Source organism: Cheilinus undulatus, linkage group 20 (genome assembly GCF_018320785.1).
Source record: "Cheilinus undulatus linkage group 20, ASM1832078v1, whole genome shotgun sequence".
Classification (NCBI taxonomy): Eukaryota; Metazoa; Chordata; class Actinopteri; order Labriformes; family Labridae; genus Cheilinus; species Cheilinus undulatus.
In genome coordinates this window covers 35804838-35826410 of record NC_054884.1, presented here as the reverse complement: position 1 = coordinate 35826410, position 21573 = coordinate 35804838, and the positions used below count along the sequence as shown (strand labels likewise).

General features: G+C 37.5%; 1 protein-coding gene across 1 annotated transcript in view; it reads left to right on the top strand.

The window, feature by feature from the left end:
• Window positions 1–1708: 1708 nt before the first annotated feature.
• The window catches only part of LOC121528660 (putative GATA zinc finger domain-containing protein 25), a 20295-nt gene continuing 430 nt past the window's right edge, over window positions 1709–21573 (top strand). Inside the window, exons 1-2 of the mRNA XM_041816195.1 lie at window positions 1709–1881; window positions 5068–5412. Of these exons, the coding sequence (XP_041672129.1) occupies window positions 1710–1881; window positions 5068–5412 (517 nt within the window). The 5' untranslated portion in view covers window position 1709. The remainder of the gene's footprint in view (window positions 1882–5067; window positions 5413–21573) is intronic.

Below are 21573 nucleotides of genomic sequence, written 5' to 3'. Positions count from 1 at the left end.
ATAAAGTTGAATTGAGTTATGTTCCCAGGTTACTGCCATTAAAAACATTCCTGTTACATACTGAGAAAAGGAACACATGAAGCCCAGTTCAGACGTTGTTAAAGATGTATGTTTTATTTACATGTAAATTGTATGCCACTTAATATTTGTCATGCTGTTGTTTAATATCATATATTCCATTCTGTATTGTTGTAGTTTTTAACACATTAAAATAGTCAATAAACAGACATGAATGCATTATTATACTGTTTTTAATAACAAGCCAAGAAAGTGAAAGTTTGTCATCATAGATTTATTACTAATGCTTCCTTGACTGCAGGGGTGTCCAAACTTTTTCCACTGAGGGCCACACACAGAAATCTATGAGAATGGTGGGGCCACTTTCATATTCCTCATCTTGAGGATATTTAAGTAAGATCAATCCAGTGTAAGTATACACATGTTTAGCGATTGAATACACCTCAATGGCTTGTTAATGGCTGACGAGGCAAATAGTCATTTTCAGGATTTGGGGGAGCCAATCAGATTTCAGGAGGCCCTGGCGACCACTGGCTCCACCCTCAAAATGCTGTTGGTGCTGTCATTTGCTGCAATAATCTATCTGGTCAGTATTAATCAAGATATCTTCTAGTCAAAATGTTTGTCTACAGAATCAACATGAAAGCATGCCCTAGTGCTGAAAAGTAAAATACAGTTAAGCACAAGCTTCATCATCTCATGTGGGCCATATTTCATTTTATTTCTAGAATTTGCTGCTGGCCAATCAAAAATGAACAACGGGCCACATTTGGCCCCGGGGCCATAGTTTGGACACCCCCGCTTTACTGTTTTTATCCTAACACCCAGTTATGGGCTCTATGCATGAACTGCTTCTGCATTGGGCATTAGACCGCTCCCACACTTCCAGTTGGGACAAGAGAAAGGCAAATTCGTTGTGATTTACTCGCTGTTTTCATGAGTTAACTGAGCTGACTGTCAATGACGAGTCAAATATAGTTGAAGATGTACATTGCAGCATGCAGCAACGAAGTCCAGAAGTGCTTTTAACCTTTTTTTGAAACATCATTTTAGCATGTGTGGATGCCAAACGATGATGATAGAGTAAACACAAACAACAATCGAGACCAAAAAAACAACGAAACGGACAAATTAAGGCAGTATAGGAGGGTTTAGATTCCATTTTGGCTTAGCACATACCCTTGGGTTGAATTTGTGAAACGGTCTTATTTTCCACCGGAAATACGCCACCCCCTGCCGTGCATAGAGCCCATTCCACTACATTTTAGAAAGCATCAGTGACTGAGTAAATAAAAACCTAAAAGTTAGACAAAGGAGATTGTATTTTGGGGTGGCAGTACATTTTGAAAAAATAACTACATGATCTTTTCAGCCATTTTCAAAATGGAGCATAGTTGGGGTAAAATACCTGCCCAAATATCAATCAAATGTTATGATTTTGCTAAAACTGGCAGGTCAAATGACCCCAAACTGATACTGAGATGAAGAGATGATTGGGAGCTGAAAGAGTCGGCTCTTTTTACTGAGCTGTGCCAAATGAACCGGATCACTGAAAAGATGTGGAATTCCCATCACTACTGTGGAGGGCAGCAGTACGCCTTTGCTGCGTCTAGTCTGCCCAATATTCAGAAGAAGAAGAAGAAGAAGCAGCGAAAACACTGAAGAACTTCACAGCTGAATAAAGAACAAGAATGTTTTCTGTGGAGAGGTTTCGAGGTTTCGTCAACGAGCGGCTAACTGCTGCAGCTGAGGAAATATGGGAAGTTTTTTCAACAGCTGTCGTCGAGTACGAGGCAGAGATCAACCGTCAGCGCAGGATGCTGGATATCGTTTGGAAACCTCACATCCACTTACACAGAATAGGTGAGGAAATACGAGTTTGGCTTTCTGTTTATGCTCAGGGATGCTGTTATGAAGAAAAACTGTTGGGCTTGTGTGTTAAATAAACAAACATTAACTGGTATTTTTAGGTTGAGTCGTAATGGGCTAAGGTTAGCTTATATATTCTGTTGAAGGCGAACGAAACCAACGGCCAGTTTTTCAAAATTGTAGCCAAGCCAACTTCCAACGTTTTGTGGTGCACGTGTAGAAAGACATTACGGCTAAAGACGTGAAATAACTGAAATCAAAATAGACAATGCAGTAGATATCAATACGTAGATGCCCCCTGGACTGCTGGCTTTCATTGGGGTGGTTGCACCACGCGACCGCCATATGTAAGAGGGGGAGTCTCAGCTAAAGACTAATGTAAGTCAATGATGGCAGGAGGTTTATTGTAGCTCACAGAAGAATGAATCGATTTTCAAGATGTTTGTTTGATAATCCAGGATAACTGATCCAGTAAAAAACGTTCTGTCCTAACCCTGTGTGGTTACTTGTAGAACAATTAATTGTCCTTTACCAACTGTATGTTTATGGGTCAGTGAATAAAAAGGTTTCATAAAGTGGAAAAACTAAAATGAGTTAGAAAAGATTAATTAAAGTTCAATTTACCATTATTAGAATGCAAATATATACAGTATATATTTTGAAAATTCAGTTCTCTTAAAATGACATTTATGCATTTTTATAATTAATTTGATTTTCCCTGTGAAAAATGTCCTTCAGGATAACGTTAATGGATCTTCCAATAATTTGGTTATTTCTTTTTATAAATATACAATACTTCATACATATCTGTAGTTTGCAATCCTGAGACCCTGTGTGCACAATAAAGGATGCTGTTGCATTTCAACTTTCCTACGACTACAATTAATAAATTCTGCTATGCAAACTTAAGAAGTAATTGGCCAGAGTTTCCGTAAAAGTTTTAAGTGGTTTTCTTGGAATGTCTGGAAAATTTATGTTGATTTTTTATTCTACATTTATATACCTCCCAAATTTAGCATGCAGAACATACAAATAAAATCTCTTAAGGTGAATTATTTCTTACAAAATAGATTCATTTACCAGCATTTTCAGTGAGCAACACCAATTCACTTTTGAAAAAAGAAATTTACATTTATAGATCATATTCAGTTATTTACTTGAAACTGGTAAGTACAAACTCACCACAGCTTCAATGAGATGGGTGTCTGACTGAACATATGTTACTATAAGAATCTTGGACAATTCAGGACAGATTTCCTTCTCCAAGATGCCTCACAAATCCAACACTTCAGGCCTTTATCAAAGCTCACAATACAAACATTTGCCAGTTTGAACTTTAACTACTGAAACAACTGGTTGAAACCTGATAGGTATTCAAGGGCCAGCATGCATGATAAATAATAAAAAAATAATATACCAATTAAATGTGAAAAATAAAAAATAAAAGTGAATAATTTGTGTATAATTTAATATGTATATATTTTTTGTTTTCAAATTACATTTTTATTTTTATTTTTTGCGTATCCCCTACGTCACTTTGCGTACCCCTGGGGGTACAAGTACCCCAGTTTGGGAATCACTGCACTAATGCAACCCCATACCATCAGAGATGCAGGCTTTAGAACTGAGCAAGGAGCACAAGCTGGATGCCCCCTCTCCTCTTCAGTCTGCAGGACATGGCATCCATGATGTCCAAAAAGAATTTCAAATTTGGATTCATGTGACCACAGAACAATTTTCCATGATGCCTCAGTCCATTCTAAATGAGCTTTAGACCAGAGAAGTGGTGGGATCCTGTCCATACAACAGAGTTATTTAAGTAATTTGGAACAGGGGCCAGTTCCCAAAAAAGGATCCCAAACAACGGATCTGGAAGACCCCAAATGTGTAGTGACGCTGTGGAGGTTCAAGACTGGGTTTTTAAACCAGATAAATGAGCAGATAATCTTGGTAAAAACTATTCTTAAAGCTTGCATCTTTACAAATGTTGCAAGGGTTTACAGTGGCCCAAACCTTTGGTGGACCAGGTCAGGTCTAAGTGAGTTAATTCGCATCTTTGCTGCTTTCAGCTTGCACATAAAACATGTCAGACACTAAAAATGTATTTGATGCTACAGAGACTAAATACATAATATTTGAACATCTAGTAACTCAGTGTTACTCAACCCTGCTAAACCAAAGGGCCAAATTGTCTAAAAAGGGTAAAAAAAATACCTTTGCAAGAGCCACAATCTAAGTGGAAAAAAACGGCTCGAAGTAGTAATAAAAATAAGTTAAATGTGGCAAAAATGGTCCAAAAGTCGTAAAAATGTGGCAAAAAAATGAGAGAAAAGTGACTAAAAGAGGCAAAAAGGCAGCTTACATGAGCAAAAAGTGGCAACAAAGGAATCAATGAAGTGGCAAAAACTGGGAAAAAGTGTCCAAAAGAAGTGACAAAAATGGGCAAAAAAGAGGAAACGTGGTATTTAATGCCAAAAGGTAGCTTAAATGAGCAAAAAGTGGTGAAAAAATTGTGAAAAGGGGCAAAAACTGTCTAAAGGTGACAAAATTATGGCAAAGGTGGCAAAAATGGGCAAACAAAACAGGAAAAAAGGGACACTAAATGGCAAAAGGCAGCTTAGATGGGCAAAAAGTGAAATCAAAGGGATTAAAGTGGCAAAAACTGGGGAAAATGTGTCCAAAAGAAGTGGCAAAAATGGGAAAAAATTAGAAAAAAAATTGGTATATGATGGCAACAGTATCTTAATTGGGTGAAAAGTGGCAAAATGGACACGTCACGTCATTGACCCTTAATCTTTTATTGCAGGGGGTTAACAGCGTGGTGGTACAGCAGCATGAAAACAGAAGGCATTCTTCTCCTGATCCCAACGTACCTTGTGTAGCTCAATCTACGGAAGCCACAGCTGGCCAAAATAAATGAATAAAAACCCAGGTTCTCATACCAAAATCTTTACCAAATTTAAGATTGCAGTGCTTTTGGATAGAACAAACAGCAACATGTGTACTCATGTGTAAACTTTTGCCTATTTTCATGATCAGTCTTTAATATGACAAAGAATGTGTCATTTGTATCATGTGTTATTGAAAAGATATAAAACATTTTGGCTGAACAAACTGTTGTATACTGGCACTAATGACATGTTTCCTCTCCCTGACTTTGTTTTGCTTTTGCATCTCCAGACGTCCCACAGCAACATGTGTGTAAGGAGGAGGAGGTTGTGGCTGAGCAGCAGCTCTGCCTCCAGGAGAGGAAGTCTAGTCTGGACCAGGAGGAGCCAGAGCCTCCACAGATTAAAGAGGAGCAGGAGGGAGAGCCTCTCAATCAGGAGGAGACTGACAAGTTAATGCTGACTCCTACTCAGGAGGAAAGTGAGCACAGAGATGCAGATGGACAACATGAACTCCAGCTCCTTTCTCACAACTCTCATGTTGCTGAGAATCAAGATCCCAAAGAGAACAAGCAGAAAGACTCAGAGATAACTGAAACATCAAAACCAAGACAAGATAGAGACAGAAAACACACAGGTGAGAAGCCTTTCTCCTGTAGTACCTGTGGAAAAAGATTCTGTGTGAAATCAAATTTAAATCATCACATCCGTGCTCACACAGATACAAATCCGCACACCTGTGGTACCTGTGGAACATCATTCACACAGAAATGTAGTTTGAAAAAACACTTAATTATCCATACAGGTGAAAAACCACATACCTGCACAAAGTGCAACAAATCTTTTAGACGTAAAGGTGATTTAACAGTCCACATGAGAAGACACACAGGTGAAAAGCCTTACTCCTGCAGCACCTGTGGAAAAAGATTCAGTCGGAATTCAAATTTGAATGATCACATTCTAACTCACACAGGTACAAAGCCATACACCTGTGGAACCTGTGGGATTTCATTAACAAATAAATATCGTTTGAACCAGCACTTAACTATCCATACAGGTGAAAAACCACATACCTGCACAATTTGCAACAAATCTTTTAGACTTAAATATAATTTGACAGTTCACATGAGAAGACACACAGGTGAAAAGCCTTTCTCTTGCAGCTCCTGTGGAAAAAGATTCAGTGTAAAAGCAGATTTGAATCAGCACATTCGTACTCGCACAGGTACAAAGCCATTGTCCTGTGGTACCTGTGGAAGATCATTTACCAGGAAATGTACTTTGGACAAGCACCTAAAGATCCATGCAGACAATAATGTGTAAACTTCCTAATATGTGGCAGGTCTCTCAGAATTGGTGCTGACTTGATGGTTGATGAGAGAAGAACTGTGATAGTACCCATCATTCACGGTGGTGTAACAGATTCAATAGTAACAATAACATATGAATTCAATAAATGAATTTTAAGTATTATAATTCCACTTAGAAGTTAACTTGACTCTATTAGTCACAACAAATGAGTTAAAAACATTCCAACTCCACTTTAAAGTGGTGTAAACAGTTTAACTTGAATAGGATCAAAAACATATGAATCATACAGATTCAAAACAACAATCCTTATTAAAATGTAGCAGCTTAATCAGAGACATGAACCAAAACATTAACAGTGCAATAAAACCCAAATGTCAAATACAAACACTCTTATTTCAGTGTAATTTCTAAAGTGCAACTAGAGCTGCTACATCACTTTTTCCCCCCTCACTTTTATTTCTTTACCCACTGTTACTTTAAAATGAAACTGGCGTGCATGTAACTCTGCACGCTTTAACTCGAAGGTGGAGGACTCAGTCCAGTGTGCAGTGAGACTCAGCAGTAACATGGGGCAAACATCTGAGCTCCAAATGTCTGTCGTGAAGCTAACGGCCATGAAGTTGCTTTTTAAAATTCTCTAGTATGCTATCACGTACTTTGTTGTACAGCTCCGCCAACGCAGTGTCAGTAACGTAATGTCGAGAAGGCAGGGCATAGCATGGGTCTAAAAGCTCGAGAAGATGATAAAAACCCAAATTCTCCACCACGAGATGGGCTGGTTGTCCAGTGCGATGAATTTGACCACCTTTTCTGTTATCTTTTTGCCTTATCACTTTCTCAAGGGTATTTGTCTTTCCTCTGAAAGTCCAGAGTGTGTTGCTTCGGTGAAGCTGCCTGTTGCTGTAGTGAAGTCACCGAATTCTGCTGCATGTCTTCGGAGACAACAGATCAAATTTGTGGAGTTAAATGCAGCTCTGCTGCTACCGCCTCATGAAACGGTCGCGTTACAGATGCTGCAAGTGGCCGTTGGACTGTTTTTGCTCTCACTTTGAAGTATTTCCAGACCACTGACAATCTAACACACGAAAGCTGATGTTGCTACTGCTGTTTGTTGTTACCGGCACGTTTACGGCCTGTCGTAAATGATTGGCTGGGCTGATCAGATCAAATTGCCGATCGCCGATCAATTAAAAATGCTTAGTATCGGCCCCGATCCGATACATGTGATCAGGATCGGGACATCCCTGACCAAAACATCCTTCTACCACTTAAAAACATTTCAAAATTTAAATATTTCATGTCTCAGTCTGATTGTGAAAAATTGGTCCATGCACTCATGTCCAACAGGTTAGATTACTGTAATGCTCTCCACGCTGGACTTCCAAAAAACACAATAAATCATCTCCAACTCATCCAAAACACTGCAGCTCACATTCTAACAGGACCAAAGAAAACAGAACACATCACACCCAGTCTAAAAAGTCTTCACTGGCTTCCAGTCAGATACAGAATTGATTATAAAGTACTTCTTCTTTGAATGGTGTGATCATGCTAATACTAAAACTACATAAGGGAATTAAAATAAGAATTATTAACTCAGTATATCAAAGAAAAATGGGAATCAGAATCTAATATAAACATTTCAGATGATAACTGGCATGACATGTGGAAAACACACCAAACATCCAATTCACGGATATGGAGGGAGTTTTCTTGGAAAAATTTGATTTGTTTTTTTTTCATTACACTGAAGTTAAAAGCAAACACTCCAATAGAAGTTTTCCATTCTGGACAGCTTGTGGAGCCATGGATGTGTCTCACTCGCACATATTTTGGAAATGCCATAAGATTCTGTTTTTTTGGAAAGCTGTACATAGAACCCTACTAGAAATATTAGGATACAATATTCCTATGAGTTTTCTGTTACTCTATATATGTGTCATTTTAACTCACCTGAGGGAACTGTACAAATAAAGGACGGATACTTGATAAAAAATACTGTTGATAGCTGCGAAAAAATCTATTACGAGGAAGTGAGGCAGAGCAGACCCACCTACCCAAGATCAATGGCTTGAGACAGTGAAAGAAATCTTCATAATGGAAAAACTGACGCATCGTTTGAGATTACAGGAAGCACAAATGGATGACAAGTGGGAGAACTGAACATTATTCAAAACAAAATACAGCAACATTACAACAGGAAAGAAAAGGGACAATTAATTCTGATGTTGATTGTGATGGAACAGATATACTGCTACTGGAAATTGAACTCCCAACAGTGTCTATAATGTTATAAATTCATCTGTGTTAACTATTTTTATTTGATGTAACGCCAACATGTTCATCAGTGGGCTGTATATATATAAGATGCTGAAATTATCGATATAAATTAAAGTTACAAAAAAAAAGAAAAAAAAAGTACTACTTCTTGTTTATAAATCACTCAATGTTATGGCACCCCAGTACATTTCTGACCTGCTCACTCACTATCACCCAACCAGGTCACTCAGATCTTCAGGTATGGACCCTCTAAATGTAACTAAAGTAAACGGCAAATCGGGTGAAGGAGCATTTAGTCACTACAGTGTTGTTCTGTGGAATAAGCTAGCTGTTGACCTGAGATCTGTAAAAGTTATTTTAGGAGTGGTCTGAACACACTGCTTTTCTCTCATGCCTTTGACGGTTAGATATAATTAAAAGTATTTGCATTTTGCCTGTCTGCTCTCCTAGGACAGGAGTACACATGACTTGCCCTGTACATATGGGTGTGTGGGAGAGGGGGGTCAATTTGCTTGGATTGTTGTAATATTTAGTATATATGTAAATATTTCTATAATTGAGGTTTTTTGTGTCCATTGACCTATATAACACCATCTGCTGGCCGTTTTATATGTTGACACCATCTGCGGGCCATTACCTTGATACCCATTTGGCAGGTTCCTATTGGTCAGGACCATTTAAAAAGAACATACAGCTTCCAGGCTTCTGTTTGTTTGACTTCCTGATGAAGGCTTGATGCGAAACACATTGGAAGTGTGTTTTTAAAGGCAGCTATATCAGCTGTAAGTATCATCCTTTATCAGCTGTGGTCCTGATTAAAAGAACAGACTTTTGTCTGAAGTGTTTCTAAGTTTTATTTTTAAAAAGGGAAACCAGACTCCTGACTAAAATGTTTCTAAGTGCCATTTGACTAAAAGAAAAATCACACTCCTGTCCAAAGTGTTTCTAAGTGTGTAATATGACTAAAATAGAAACCACACCCCTGTCCATAGTGGTTCTTGGTGTATAATCTAAAAAATCAGACTTCTGACCAAAGAGTTTATAAGAGTCATTTGAAAAAAGACAAACCAGGCTCCTGTCCTATATGTTTCTAATTGTCATCTGATAAAGGAAAAGCTGACTATTATTCAAAATGTTTCCAAGTGCCATTTGACAAAAAAGAAAATCAGAGTCCTTACCAACATGTTTGTGTTATTTAAAAAAAAAAAGGGAAACCAGATTTTGTCCAAAATGGTGGTGTTTATAAGTTTTATTTTAAAAAAGGAAAACCAGACTCCTGACCAAAATGTTTCTACGTGCCATTTGACAGAAATGAAAATCAAGACTCTTGACCAACTTGTTTCTAAGTGTGTAATATGACTAAAAGAAAACGACACCCCTGCCCACAGTGGTTCTCAGTGTATAATCTGACTTTTTTTTTCCACACTCCCCTGTTCAGTTTGTTTCTCAGTGTATAATATGAAAAGAACAGAAACCAGACTCCTCTCCAAAGTGTTTTTAAGTGTATAATATGACTGAGAGATAACACACCCTTCACAAAGTGTTTCAAAGTGTCATTTAAATACCATGGAAACCCGACTCCTGTCCAATATGTTTCTAATTGTCATGTTAAAAAAGGAAACAAGACTGTTGTCCAAAATGTTTCAAGTGCCGTTTGACAAAACGAAAATCAGACTCCTTACCAAAGTTTTTAAAAGTGTCATTTGAAAAAGGAAACCAACGTCCTGTCCAAAGTGGTTCTAAGTAAAAACAGACTTCTGACTAAAGTCATTTAATTGCAAAGACAAACCAGACTTCTGTCCAACGTGTTTCTATGTGCCATTTGACATAAATGAAAATCAGACTCCTGACGAGAGTTTAGAAGTGTCATCTGAAAAACAAAAACAGACTCCTCTCCAAAGTGGGTCTGAATACAGGTAAAGGCTTCTCTCTAAAGTGTTTCTAAGTATTATTTTTGAAAGGAAAACCCAGACTCCTGTCCAATGTGGTTTAAAGTCTCAAAACTGACATAAAAGGAAAACCAGACTCCTGTCCAAAGTGTTTCTCAGTGTGTAATATGACTAAAACACAAACCACACCCTTGTCCAATATGTTTCTAAGTGTATAATATGACAGAAAGAGAAAACCGACTCCTGACCAAAGTGTTCCTCAGTGTATGACAAAAAAGAAACCACACCCTTGTCCAATATGTTTCTCAGTGTATAACATGACAACAAGAGAAACCAGGCTCCTGTTAAAAGTGTTTTTCAGTGTATAGTATGTCATAAAATGACACCAGACTTCTGTCCAAAGTGGTTTTAAGTGTATAAGATGACAAATAGGGAAACTAGCTTCCTGTCCAAAGTGTTTCAATGTTTCATTTAAACCCATGGAAACCCCACTCCTGTCCAATTTGTTTTAAATTGTCCTGTGAAAAAAGGGAAACCAGGCTATTGTCCAAAGTGTTAAAGTGTCATTTAAACCCATGGAAACCAGATTCTTTCCAAAGTGGTTCTAAGTACCATTTGACAAAAATAAACATCAGACTCCAGGCCAAAGTTATTAAAAAAAAAAAAAAAAAAAAAAAGGGAAACCAGAGTCCTGTCCAAAGTGTTTTTAAATGTCATTTGACAACAAGGAAAATCAGACTACTGTCCAAAATGATTTAAGAAAAAACAGATTCCTGTCCAAAGTGTTTCTGCGCGTGTAATATGTCTAAAAGAGAAACCACACCCCTGTCAAAGTGGTTCTCAGTGTATAGTGTGTCAAATAGAGAAACCAGACTTCTGTCCAAAGTGTTTTTCGTTGTATAATATGACAAAAAAAGACACCACACTCCTCTCCAAAGTGTTTTTAATTGTAAAATATGACAAAAAGAGAAACCAGACTCCTGCACAAAGTGTTTCAAAGTTTCATTTAAATACCATGGAAACCCAGCTCCTGTCCAATGTGTTTGTAATTGCCATCTGAAAAAGGGGAATCAGACTACTATACAAAATGTTTCTAAGTGCCATTTGACAGGAAAGAAAATCAGACTCCTTACCAAAGTGTTTATTAGTGTCATTTGAGCAAAAGGGACACCAGACTCCTGTCCAAAGTTGTTCTAAGTAAAAAACAGACTTCTGTCTTAAGTGTTTCTGAATTTTAGATTAAAAAAGGGAAACCAAACTCCTGACCAAAATTTTTCTATGTGCCATTTGGCAAAAAGACAGACCAGACTCCTTTCCAAAGGGATTCTGAGTTAAAAAAAAAAAAAAAAAAACTTTCAAAAAGGACAAAAAGACTCTTGCTCAAAATTTTTCTCAGTGTGTAATATAACACAAAGAAAAACCACAACCCTGTCCAATATGTTTCTCAGTGTATAATATGACACAAAGAGAAACCACACTCCTGTCCAAAGTGTTTCTCAGTGTATTACATGACTAAAAGAGAAACCAGACTCCTGTCTGGAGTGTTTCTAAATGTATAATATGACAAAAAGAGAAACCAGACTTCTGTCCAATGTGATTATAAGTGTATAATATGACTAAAAGAGACACCAGACACTGGTCCAAAGTGTTTCTAAATGCATAATATGACAAAAAGCAAAACCAGTTTTCTGTCCAATGTGATTATAAATATATAATATGACTAAAAGAGACTAAAAGAGACTCCTGTCCAAAGTATTTCTCAGTGCCATTTGACCAAAATGAAAATCAGACTCCTTTCCAAAGTGATTCTAAGTGTATATTATAATAAAAAAAGAGAATTCAGACTCCTGTCCAAAGTGTTTCAAAGTGCCATTTGGCAACAAGACAGACCAGACTCCTTTCCAAAGGGGTTCTAAATTTAAAAAAAAAAAAAAAAAAAACCTTCAGACTAAAGTGTTTCTAGGTGTAAAAAGGGGAAACCAGACTCCTGTCCAATGTGGTTTTCAGTGTCAAACTTCAAAAAGTACAAAATAACTCCTTTTCAAAGTGTTTCTCAGTGTATAATATGACATAAAGTGAAACCACACCCCTGTCCAGTATATTTGTCAGTGTATAACATGGAAAATTAGAGAAACCAGAATCCTGTCAAAAGTGTTTCTAAGTGTATAAGCTGACAACAAGAGAAACCAGACATCTGTCCACTGTGGTTATAAGTATACAAGATGACTAAAAGAGAAACCAAACTCCTGTCCAATGTGATTCTAAATGTACAGTATGACAAAAAGAGAGACCAGACCTCTGTCCAAAGTGGTTATAAGTATATGACACAAAGTGAAAACCAGACCCCTTTTTAAAGTGTCTGTCATTTAGAAAAATGAGAAACCACACCCCTGTCCAGTATATTTCTCAGTGTATAATATGACAAAAAGAGAAATCAGAATCCTGCCAAAAGTATTTCTATGTGTGTAATATGACAACAAGAGAAACCAGACTCCTGTCCAAAGTTTTTCTAAATGTACAATGTGGCAACAAGAGAAACCAGACTTCTGTCCAATGTGATTTTAAGTGTAAAATATTACGAGAAGAGACACCAGACACCTGTCACAAGGGTTTCTAAATGTATAGTAATGACAAAAAGAGAAACCAGACTTCTGTCCACTGTGATTTTAAGTGTATAATATGGTGAAAAGAGACACCAGACACTGGTCCAAAGTGTTTCTAAATGTATAATATGACAAAAAGAGAAACCAGACTTCTGTCCAATGTAATTATAGGTGTACAATATGACTAAAAGAGACACCAGACACTGCTCCAAAGTGTTTCTAAATGTATAATATGACAAAAGAGAAACCAGACTTCTGTCCAATGTGATCATAGGTGTATAATAGAACAAAAAGAAAAACCAGACTCCTGTCCACTGTGATTTAAAGTGTCAAAACTGACAAAAAAAGAAAACCAGACTTCTGTCCAAAGTGTTTTTTAATCAGTGCATTATATCACAAAAAGAAAAACCACACCCCTGCTCAACGTGTTTCTCAGTGTATAATATAACAAAAAACAGACTCCAGTCCAAAGTGTTTCTCAGTGTATAACATGACATCAAGAGAGTTTTGGTTCTTATTGTCCTGAACTGTCTTCCTGAGGGTAGCAGTTGGAACAGGTGACGTGCTGGGTGGGATGAGTCCTTCAGGATGCCTATGGCCTTCCTGTGACAGCGGGACCTGAACAGCTCCTCTGAGGAGAGGAGAGCACAGCCTTTGATTTTCTGTGCTGTGTTGATGACCCTCTGGAGAGCTGTCTTCTCCTGAGCAGTGCAGCTGGAGAACCACACTGGGATGCAGTATGCCAGTACACTTTCAATGGAGCATCTGTAAAAGGACACCAGCAGCTCCTTGGCCAGGGCGTTGCTCTTCAGGACCCTCAGGAAGTGGAGTTGCTGCTGTGCCTTTTTGATCAGCACTTTGGGGTTGGTTTTCCAGGTTAGGTCATCATTCAGGTGCAGGCCCAGGAACTTGAAGTCCGAGGCCCTTTGCACAGATGTATGGTTAGAACTACAACAAGTTCATACTTTTCGGTTCCTAGGAATATTGTTTGATTCAAAGTTGATGGGGAATGATCACATAAATATAAAAGAGAAAAAGAGAGTGGGGAGCTAGTTGAAGTGCCTTGAAATATTTATGTGGCTCTAATAAGATTAGCTGTGGATTATGGCTGTTTAGTATACAGAGGAGCTGTAATGGAGAAATAAGGATTGGTTCGGGTAGGACACTTGTTGGATAATATTTTACTGGATTCACTCAGGTGTGTTGGCCAGAACACCACTTAAGGCCAGAATATTCCAGAGTAGACAATAATGAGTGTTGAGATTTGGTTGTGGATACATACTTCCTTTTCATCACAGTAACATGTACAACAGGGGTCATCAATTACATCTGAACAAAGGCCAGATTTATTTTCAACAGGGACTGGACTTTCAAATACACAAAAATTAAAGAAATATTTTGATCTGATATATTATTGTAGTAGTATTTGTATATTCTTTTAAAACACAGGACTTTTTAGTCATTACCAGTGAGATCTATCCCTATCTATCCCCTATTTTTGATACTTTTAACCCCTTTTTGAAACTTTTTGTCCTCGTTCCTCTTTTACCTATTTTTGCAAGATTTGAACCCCTCTTAAACCACTTTTCCTGCATATTTTACTCCTTCACTCTTTCATCCATTTTTGCCACTTTTGAATCCCTTTTCATTACATTTTTTAACAATTGTTGCAACATTTAAATCAATGATTGCCACTTTTCACCCATTTTGCCACTCTTTAACCCTTTTTTGAAACTTTGCCAGGCTGTTTCTGCTGTTTTTGCCACTTTTAACCAATTTTTGATATTTTTGCCTCTTTAATTCATTTTTTTTCTATTCTTTCACCCATTTTAAATCACTTTTCCTGCAAGTTTTATCCTCATTGAGCCACTCTTTGATCCATTTTGCCACTTTTTAATGCCTTATCAGTAATTTTTTGCACTTTTTTGCCTTTTTAACATGTTATACTTTTTGCCCCTTTTTTCCTCTTTTACCTATTTTTGCATGATTTTAACCCCTCTTAACCCCTTTTACAGCATGGTTTACCCACTTTTACCCCTTTTCATTAAATTTTTTTTAAACAATTGTCGCAACTTTAAAATCAATGTTTGCCAGACTATTGGTGCCATATTTTTGGCCATTTTTAAATCATTTTTGCCCCTTTTTGCCTTTTTAACCCATGTTTTGCCATTCTTAACCACTTATAAACCACTTTTCCTGCAGCTTTTATCCTCTTGGTGCCACTTTTCTTCTATTTTTAACACTTTTTAACCCCTTTTATTACTTTTTTGCAATTTTTGTGCCACTTTTAACCCATTTTTGATACTTTTGCCCCTTTTTTACTCTATAACCACTCTTTCACCAATTTTTGTCCCTTTGTGCCACTCCACAACCCATTTTGCCATTTATCACCCATTCATTTTGTAACACTTTGCCAATCTTACCCCCTTTTTAATATCTTTTAAATATGACTGAAAAGTACATTTCTGTAAGAAAAAAAAAAGATCAAATATTAAGTCCACAACATCTTCTTTTCCTCCTTTTCTGAATTTAATGATCTTTCAGGGGCCAGACAGGAAGCTTTGGGGGGCCTGATATGGCCCCCGGACCGCAAGTTGATGATCAGTGATGTACAATCTGCCAACAATCATGCAGTACAACTTTGCATTTGGGTCTGGCTGAGTTCTTACTGTAGGCTGGCTGTGAACTAGCTGTGTTTTTACTTTCATTCACGCACAGCGATCTTCTGATAGTTAATTCACAGCACACTGACCACATGGCACTCTGCACTACACTGCTTATTTTCCTGACATTATTTGCTAGTAACCAGCAGGGGGAGCTCTTTCCTCAATAACCCTGCTACACTAAGGAAACCTAACAACAATCTAACAATATACTGAACAGCAGAACTAACAACTTTAAGGTAGCTTTGGGGCCTTTTCTACAGGAGCAGCTAAAACTCTGTTGAAGAAAATAGAGGTAACACAAAATCAAGCATTAAGATTATGTTGTGGTGCTTTAAGGACTTCTCCAGCTAATGCTGCTCAGGCTGAGATGAGAGAGATGCCAGTTAACCTTAGACATAAACAGTTAATGATGACATACCAGGCAAATCTTCAGGGGCATAGAGTAGGATGGCATCAAACAGTGAAAGCTCCTCAACCATGCTGTGAGATCGGGAAAGAAAGAACTTTACATTTTGTTTGGGAGGCAAGCAGAAGGGCCAACAAATGGGGATACAGGAAACAACAAACAGCAATACAGTACCTTATCCAGTAACTCCATTCTGGCTATTTCCCCCTGTGCACATCGATCTATGTTCAAGATAAAATGCAGAGCAATAAAGGAAACAGAAATTGGGCAGATTTAGTAGAAAACAGGCTAAAAACAATACATAGACTTCACACACCTATCTATACAGATGGTTCAAAGAACACAAAGAATGGGCGCACTGGTTTTGCATTTGTCATATCAAAGTTAAACATAAATATTAGGGAGAGAACACCAGATTATTTATCAGAGTATACAGTTAAAATGTTGGCAATAGTAAAAGCATTACACTGGACAGAACAGAACAAAATGAAACAGGTTGTAGTGTGTTCAGACTCTCTCTCAGCAGTGATATCCTTCCAGTCCATGTCATCCCAAAGCAGACCAGATATATGAAATTTACGAAACACTATTCAGATTGCACAAATTACAGTTAGATACCAGGTTCTAGTGGGCACCAGTGCACCGGGGAATTGAGGGAAATGAAATGGCTAGCCAAACAGGCCCTTAGGCAAGACAAAGTTATGAATGTAGAAACAAAATCTTTGGTTAAAAGTAAAATCATAGTGAATGGCAAAAGCTATGGGATGAAGGACAGAAAGAATGTCATTTGCACAGTATTCAGGTGAAAGTGGGGGGTATAGAAACATGAGGAGGAAACAGAAGAGAACAGATAATAATAGATAGACTAAGTATTGGACATGTAGGATTAAATAAAACATTACATTTAACTGGAAAACATGCAACAGATATGTGTGACTGTGGGGTGGAAGAGGAGAGTGTTGAACAAGCAATCTGTAACTGTGAGAGGTACAAAACTAGCAGGGAAAAGCTGAAGAAAGACCTTAGGAGATGTGGAGTACAGATGTTTACACTTAAAAATATATCACGTAATGAGAAATGTATACTTAAAGCCTTGTTTGAGATTTTAAAAGAAACCGGATTAGTCAAGAGAATTTTTTTTTTCTGTTCTTCAAACCTGTGTTAGTTATTCACTAGTATTTTGTACCTAGAACAAGGGGCTCTGGTTCACACTCCTGCATAGTAGGAGGCGGTAATGTGTGTGCTTTTCCTGCTACTTAAACAATTCATCTCCTGGTGAGATTCACGGCTCTAATACATCCCAAACAAAGCATGGATTTCTAACATAAAAGCCAGGTTTTATACTTTTAAATGTGGAGCTGATTTAGAGGGGCTTTGTTCAGAGGCCTTCAGTTCAATATTTACTGAGATTTTTCTTCAAAGTCCTCCCTACAAAAGTGACACTTGGCTTTATGAGTTATAATGTCAGGGAGTACATCCCAAAGCCGATGAGGTGCTGTAACTGTCAAAAGTTTGGTCATATAGCCAAGACATGTAAAAGTAAGAGAAGTTGTGCCCAGTGAGGGGAAGATCATGACTATGAGCAGTGTAGTCATCAACAACTGAAAATCTGGGGAGTCATTTTTCCAGAGTAATAAGTATTTTACTAAAAAAGAGTAAAATGTACTCGTTATTGAGTATATTTATTACCAGTCACCACGAGAGTTGGAGTAAAAACACAGAGTAAATTCTGCTGGAGTAAAACTTTTAACCACAACCATTTAAGTTTCAGCTCAGCTGGCGTCACTCATAGACAGTCACAGCTGCAGCTCGTTAGCTGTCCTTGGCAATCAAGACCTCCTCACCAGGTGATGAACCTTCAGACACCTTTGTACTACAGCTTCTAGTCAGGTAACTCCTCTACAACCTTTGATAATCTAGTGATTTTTCAGTGATTTTTTGTCCTCTTTTTCTGCAGCATCTCCGTCTCACTGCCAGAGCTATTTCCAACCAGTACACTCACCATCATTTGCACTATAGTTGTCAAGTAATCTTCTTTAACTTTACCACCTTGTCCTGTGCTCTGCTCCTGAGTTCTTGTCATATGTTGATTACAATTGTTTCAGTAATATTAGAACACTGTCTAACATATAGGTAAAAACACCTCTTTTGTTACGCCATCTATGGGTGGAAAGGCAGAATTATCTATTAGAAGGAAAATGTAAACCAAAATAAAGAGTAAGATCAGTCTATTTAGAGTAAGATGCAGCTCTACGTAATCATTACCCAGTTCTAGATGGAGTAGAAATTGTTCCGTAATGAGTAGAAACATTTCTTTAAGGAATGAAAAACAGCTCTGAAAGGACCAAATGAAACACTGTATGGAGAAAAAAAAAAACAGCTCTATAATGTCTAGAGTAAGGTCTGAATTTCTCTGTAGTGAGTACAATCGCTGTAGAGCTGTTCTTATTTTGTTCATTATGGAGTACATAATCATCATTTAGAGTTAAATAAAAACACTTTTTAGAGTAAAAACAGCTCTGAAAATATTACTCTGCAAGCAGAGTGAATTTTATTCCAAATAGGCTGGGACCAAATGTTAGATTTTTTTAGAGTAAAAATTTTACTCAATTTGAGTAAAATGTACTCAGGTAAATTTACTGTGTGGCGGTAGCCATAGCGTTGCATATGGAGGTTGTGAGGTAATGAAGAAACAAATGGAAATCCAACAGGTTAAAGTTCAGGAAAATTGTCCTATGCAGAAGCAGTAACAAGGGTGAAGCAGAAAGAGGAAATGATAGAAGAAGAAGAGCAGGAAATGAAGTCTCAAGTAACCCAGTTTGGATCAATGAGAATAAAATGGTGGTAGACTTGAAGAAGTTGGTATGCAGGAATTTTCTCAGATTTAGGATAGAGAGCTCAAGTCAGAGATGTCTTTATCATGAGTTTATTAGAAAGTTATTCTTGCAAGAAGAGGAATCTCACAACAACAATCAGTCCAGACAGCTGAAGGGAGAGTCTCGTCAGAGGTGCAGTGCAGGAGCAGTCCCGTTTAATAGATTACAGAACAAGGATAAATGCTAGGTAATGTAATTTAATAAAGGATAGTCATTGGATACATATCTTCAGTGTACAAACACAGTATTTCATAGGTTGAGTTCATCGGCATGGGTGTTGACCTTAGGTGACATTACTTCTGCATTCTGCAGTCGTTGTTGCGTCACATAACTTCCTCTGTTAGTGTAAAAATAAGTCAGGACATGTTGTTCCTGTTTTGTACAACTTCCTCTGTGAACCAACCGTTAAACGGTGGTTTTTCTTGTCTGATGTCTCACACCCTAGCTGTTCCACGTCAGCAAAGCATCATGTGTACAACAAATAAGCATGAATAAAAATACATTTTCCACTACACTGGTAACTTTCATAGCTGGAGCCATAAATGTGACCGTGGATGTTAAGTCAAAAACTGAAAAAATCTAGATCATTGTGAAAGCTGCAGTCCATCACTTTGAGTTGAGTGAGATGACTTGGGAAGAGGTGAGGGATGACCTCAGTGCTCAAGCAAGTCAGGATCAGTTCTGGGTTGGATAGCCTTGATAATGTTGCTAATATAACAATGAAATGCAAGAAGTTTGTTGGCTAATGGACAAGAATTTTAAAAGTTTGTTGATGATTTAACTTGTAAACCTGATATCATTTATGTGCAAGAAACATAATTAACACCTATCCTAGATTTCAGGATAGTTGGATACAATTCTATTAGATGTGACAGGAGCAGGGGGAGATTGTGCAATTTGATTTGGTCATGTTTATACAAAGAATAGGGCTAGATGGCAACAGGGTGCTTATATGTGGGGACTTTAATGCACATACTGTAGCACATTATGGGAAGGAATAAAAACAGACATAAATGGTGAGGTAACGAAAGAGCTTCTGGATGAAAGGAACATGGTGTGTTTGTAGTGTAGTTTGGCCAAAGGGTCAGGAAGGCGACAGCTGACTTCTTTTCCCAGCAGTGAGCTTTTTATTTACAGTGCTTAAAATTAACACGTGTTAACTTATCAAAAACCAACAAAAATTGAAGGAAAATCAAGTCAAATTAAACTAAATCATAACTAAATTAAAGTAAGGCACATGTTAAAGGCAGCACGGCCTCCCTGTCTCCCCCTGCAAATGCAAACGCTCATGGCTTTGTAGGCTGCCCAATTACAGGAGTAGCTGCAGCTGTTAGAGAACGACTTACTAAGGGGTGGAAACCCACATTTCTCTACATACAAAGAAGTGAATCTAACTCTGAAATTAACCTTAACTCATTTATACAACTAAATGGCTTTTAAATAAACAAATGATATAAATCTAAATGCTAAAAGAAACATTACAAGTTCCAAAAGAGAACATCAATCGAAAGGAAAATCCCCACAGTTGGTATGGCCCAGGGATGTCTCTGATGACATCACCAACTCTATATATAGGTAAGAAGTACTGGGCGGCCCTCTGTGGCTGCCAGACCTCATGGCACACTAAACAAAGAAACATGAAAATCATAGTTAATGAAACTAAGACTAAATGAAGGTGATTTAATCAACTCAAAACTGTGTGTTTGCTTTAAATTACATTGTGCTTTGGTGTAAACTGTAACTAAATCCTGACACAAACAAACCTGGGATAGTAAGGGCTGCAATGTTACAAAAGCAAAAGTAAATTATAGCTAAATTAATAAATATGAGAAATGCGATGTGATACTTAGTGATTTAAGTGACAATGTGGTGCATAAAGGAGAGGTCTCACCCACTTTGTCACAGTGTTTAAATGTGCTTTCAGCTGCAGTGCTTAACAAGTTTATTAGACCACCTGTCATATTTGTCTCAGAGACCATCCAGCATCATGAAGTGCTTTAATGCAGACTCTTTCATTTTCAGTGAGCTCTCCACTTTTTACCATTTTGAACAGGAATGAGGAATTTCAAACTGGATTCATCCAAATTTGAGCCGGCTCACTGGGCTTCTCTGAGAAGTCAGAAATGAATCAAGCATAACATTCAACCACTGAAACTTATTTTTCTCTTCAGTAATGCAAGTAAATACCTATGATTTGACATATTAATCAAGAAATATTAATGTGCTTTACTATTTTTTCAGTTTTTTGTAAATCAGTACATTTGAAAATTCATGGACAACAATAATAATTATATTTTAGCATTAAAAATGTCATTTGGGTTAAAGAGCTTCTACATACTGGTGTATTAACCATTGCAGAAACATCAAAAATGATTTTGGTAATTGCCAGTGTTGTTAATTTAGGGCAGCTGTGGCATAAACCTTACTTTGGTTAGGGTCAGGGTGGTCAAATAAATTTGTTAAGCACTGTATATATATATATATATATGTATATAAGTGACTCCAAAGTAAAGTTAGCGTTAAATTATGCACTTTTATTTGTAACGTCTGTGAAAGCAAAGTTTATTGTGAAAGGACGTGTATGAATGTAACAAACAGGAATTGACTGTAAACACAAATGAAATGGCACAGAAAGTGAACGAGGAAAGGGAGAGAAAAGGTCCTGAGAGATTAACGGGGAGAGCAAAATAAAGGCCTTAGCTATGGTCGAAAGTGGGAACAAGGTATGTTTATTGCACCCATACATGAATAATGAAATAAATGTAGT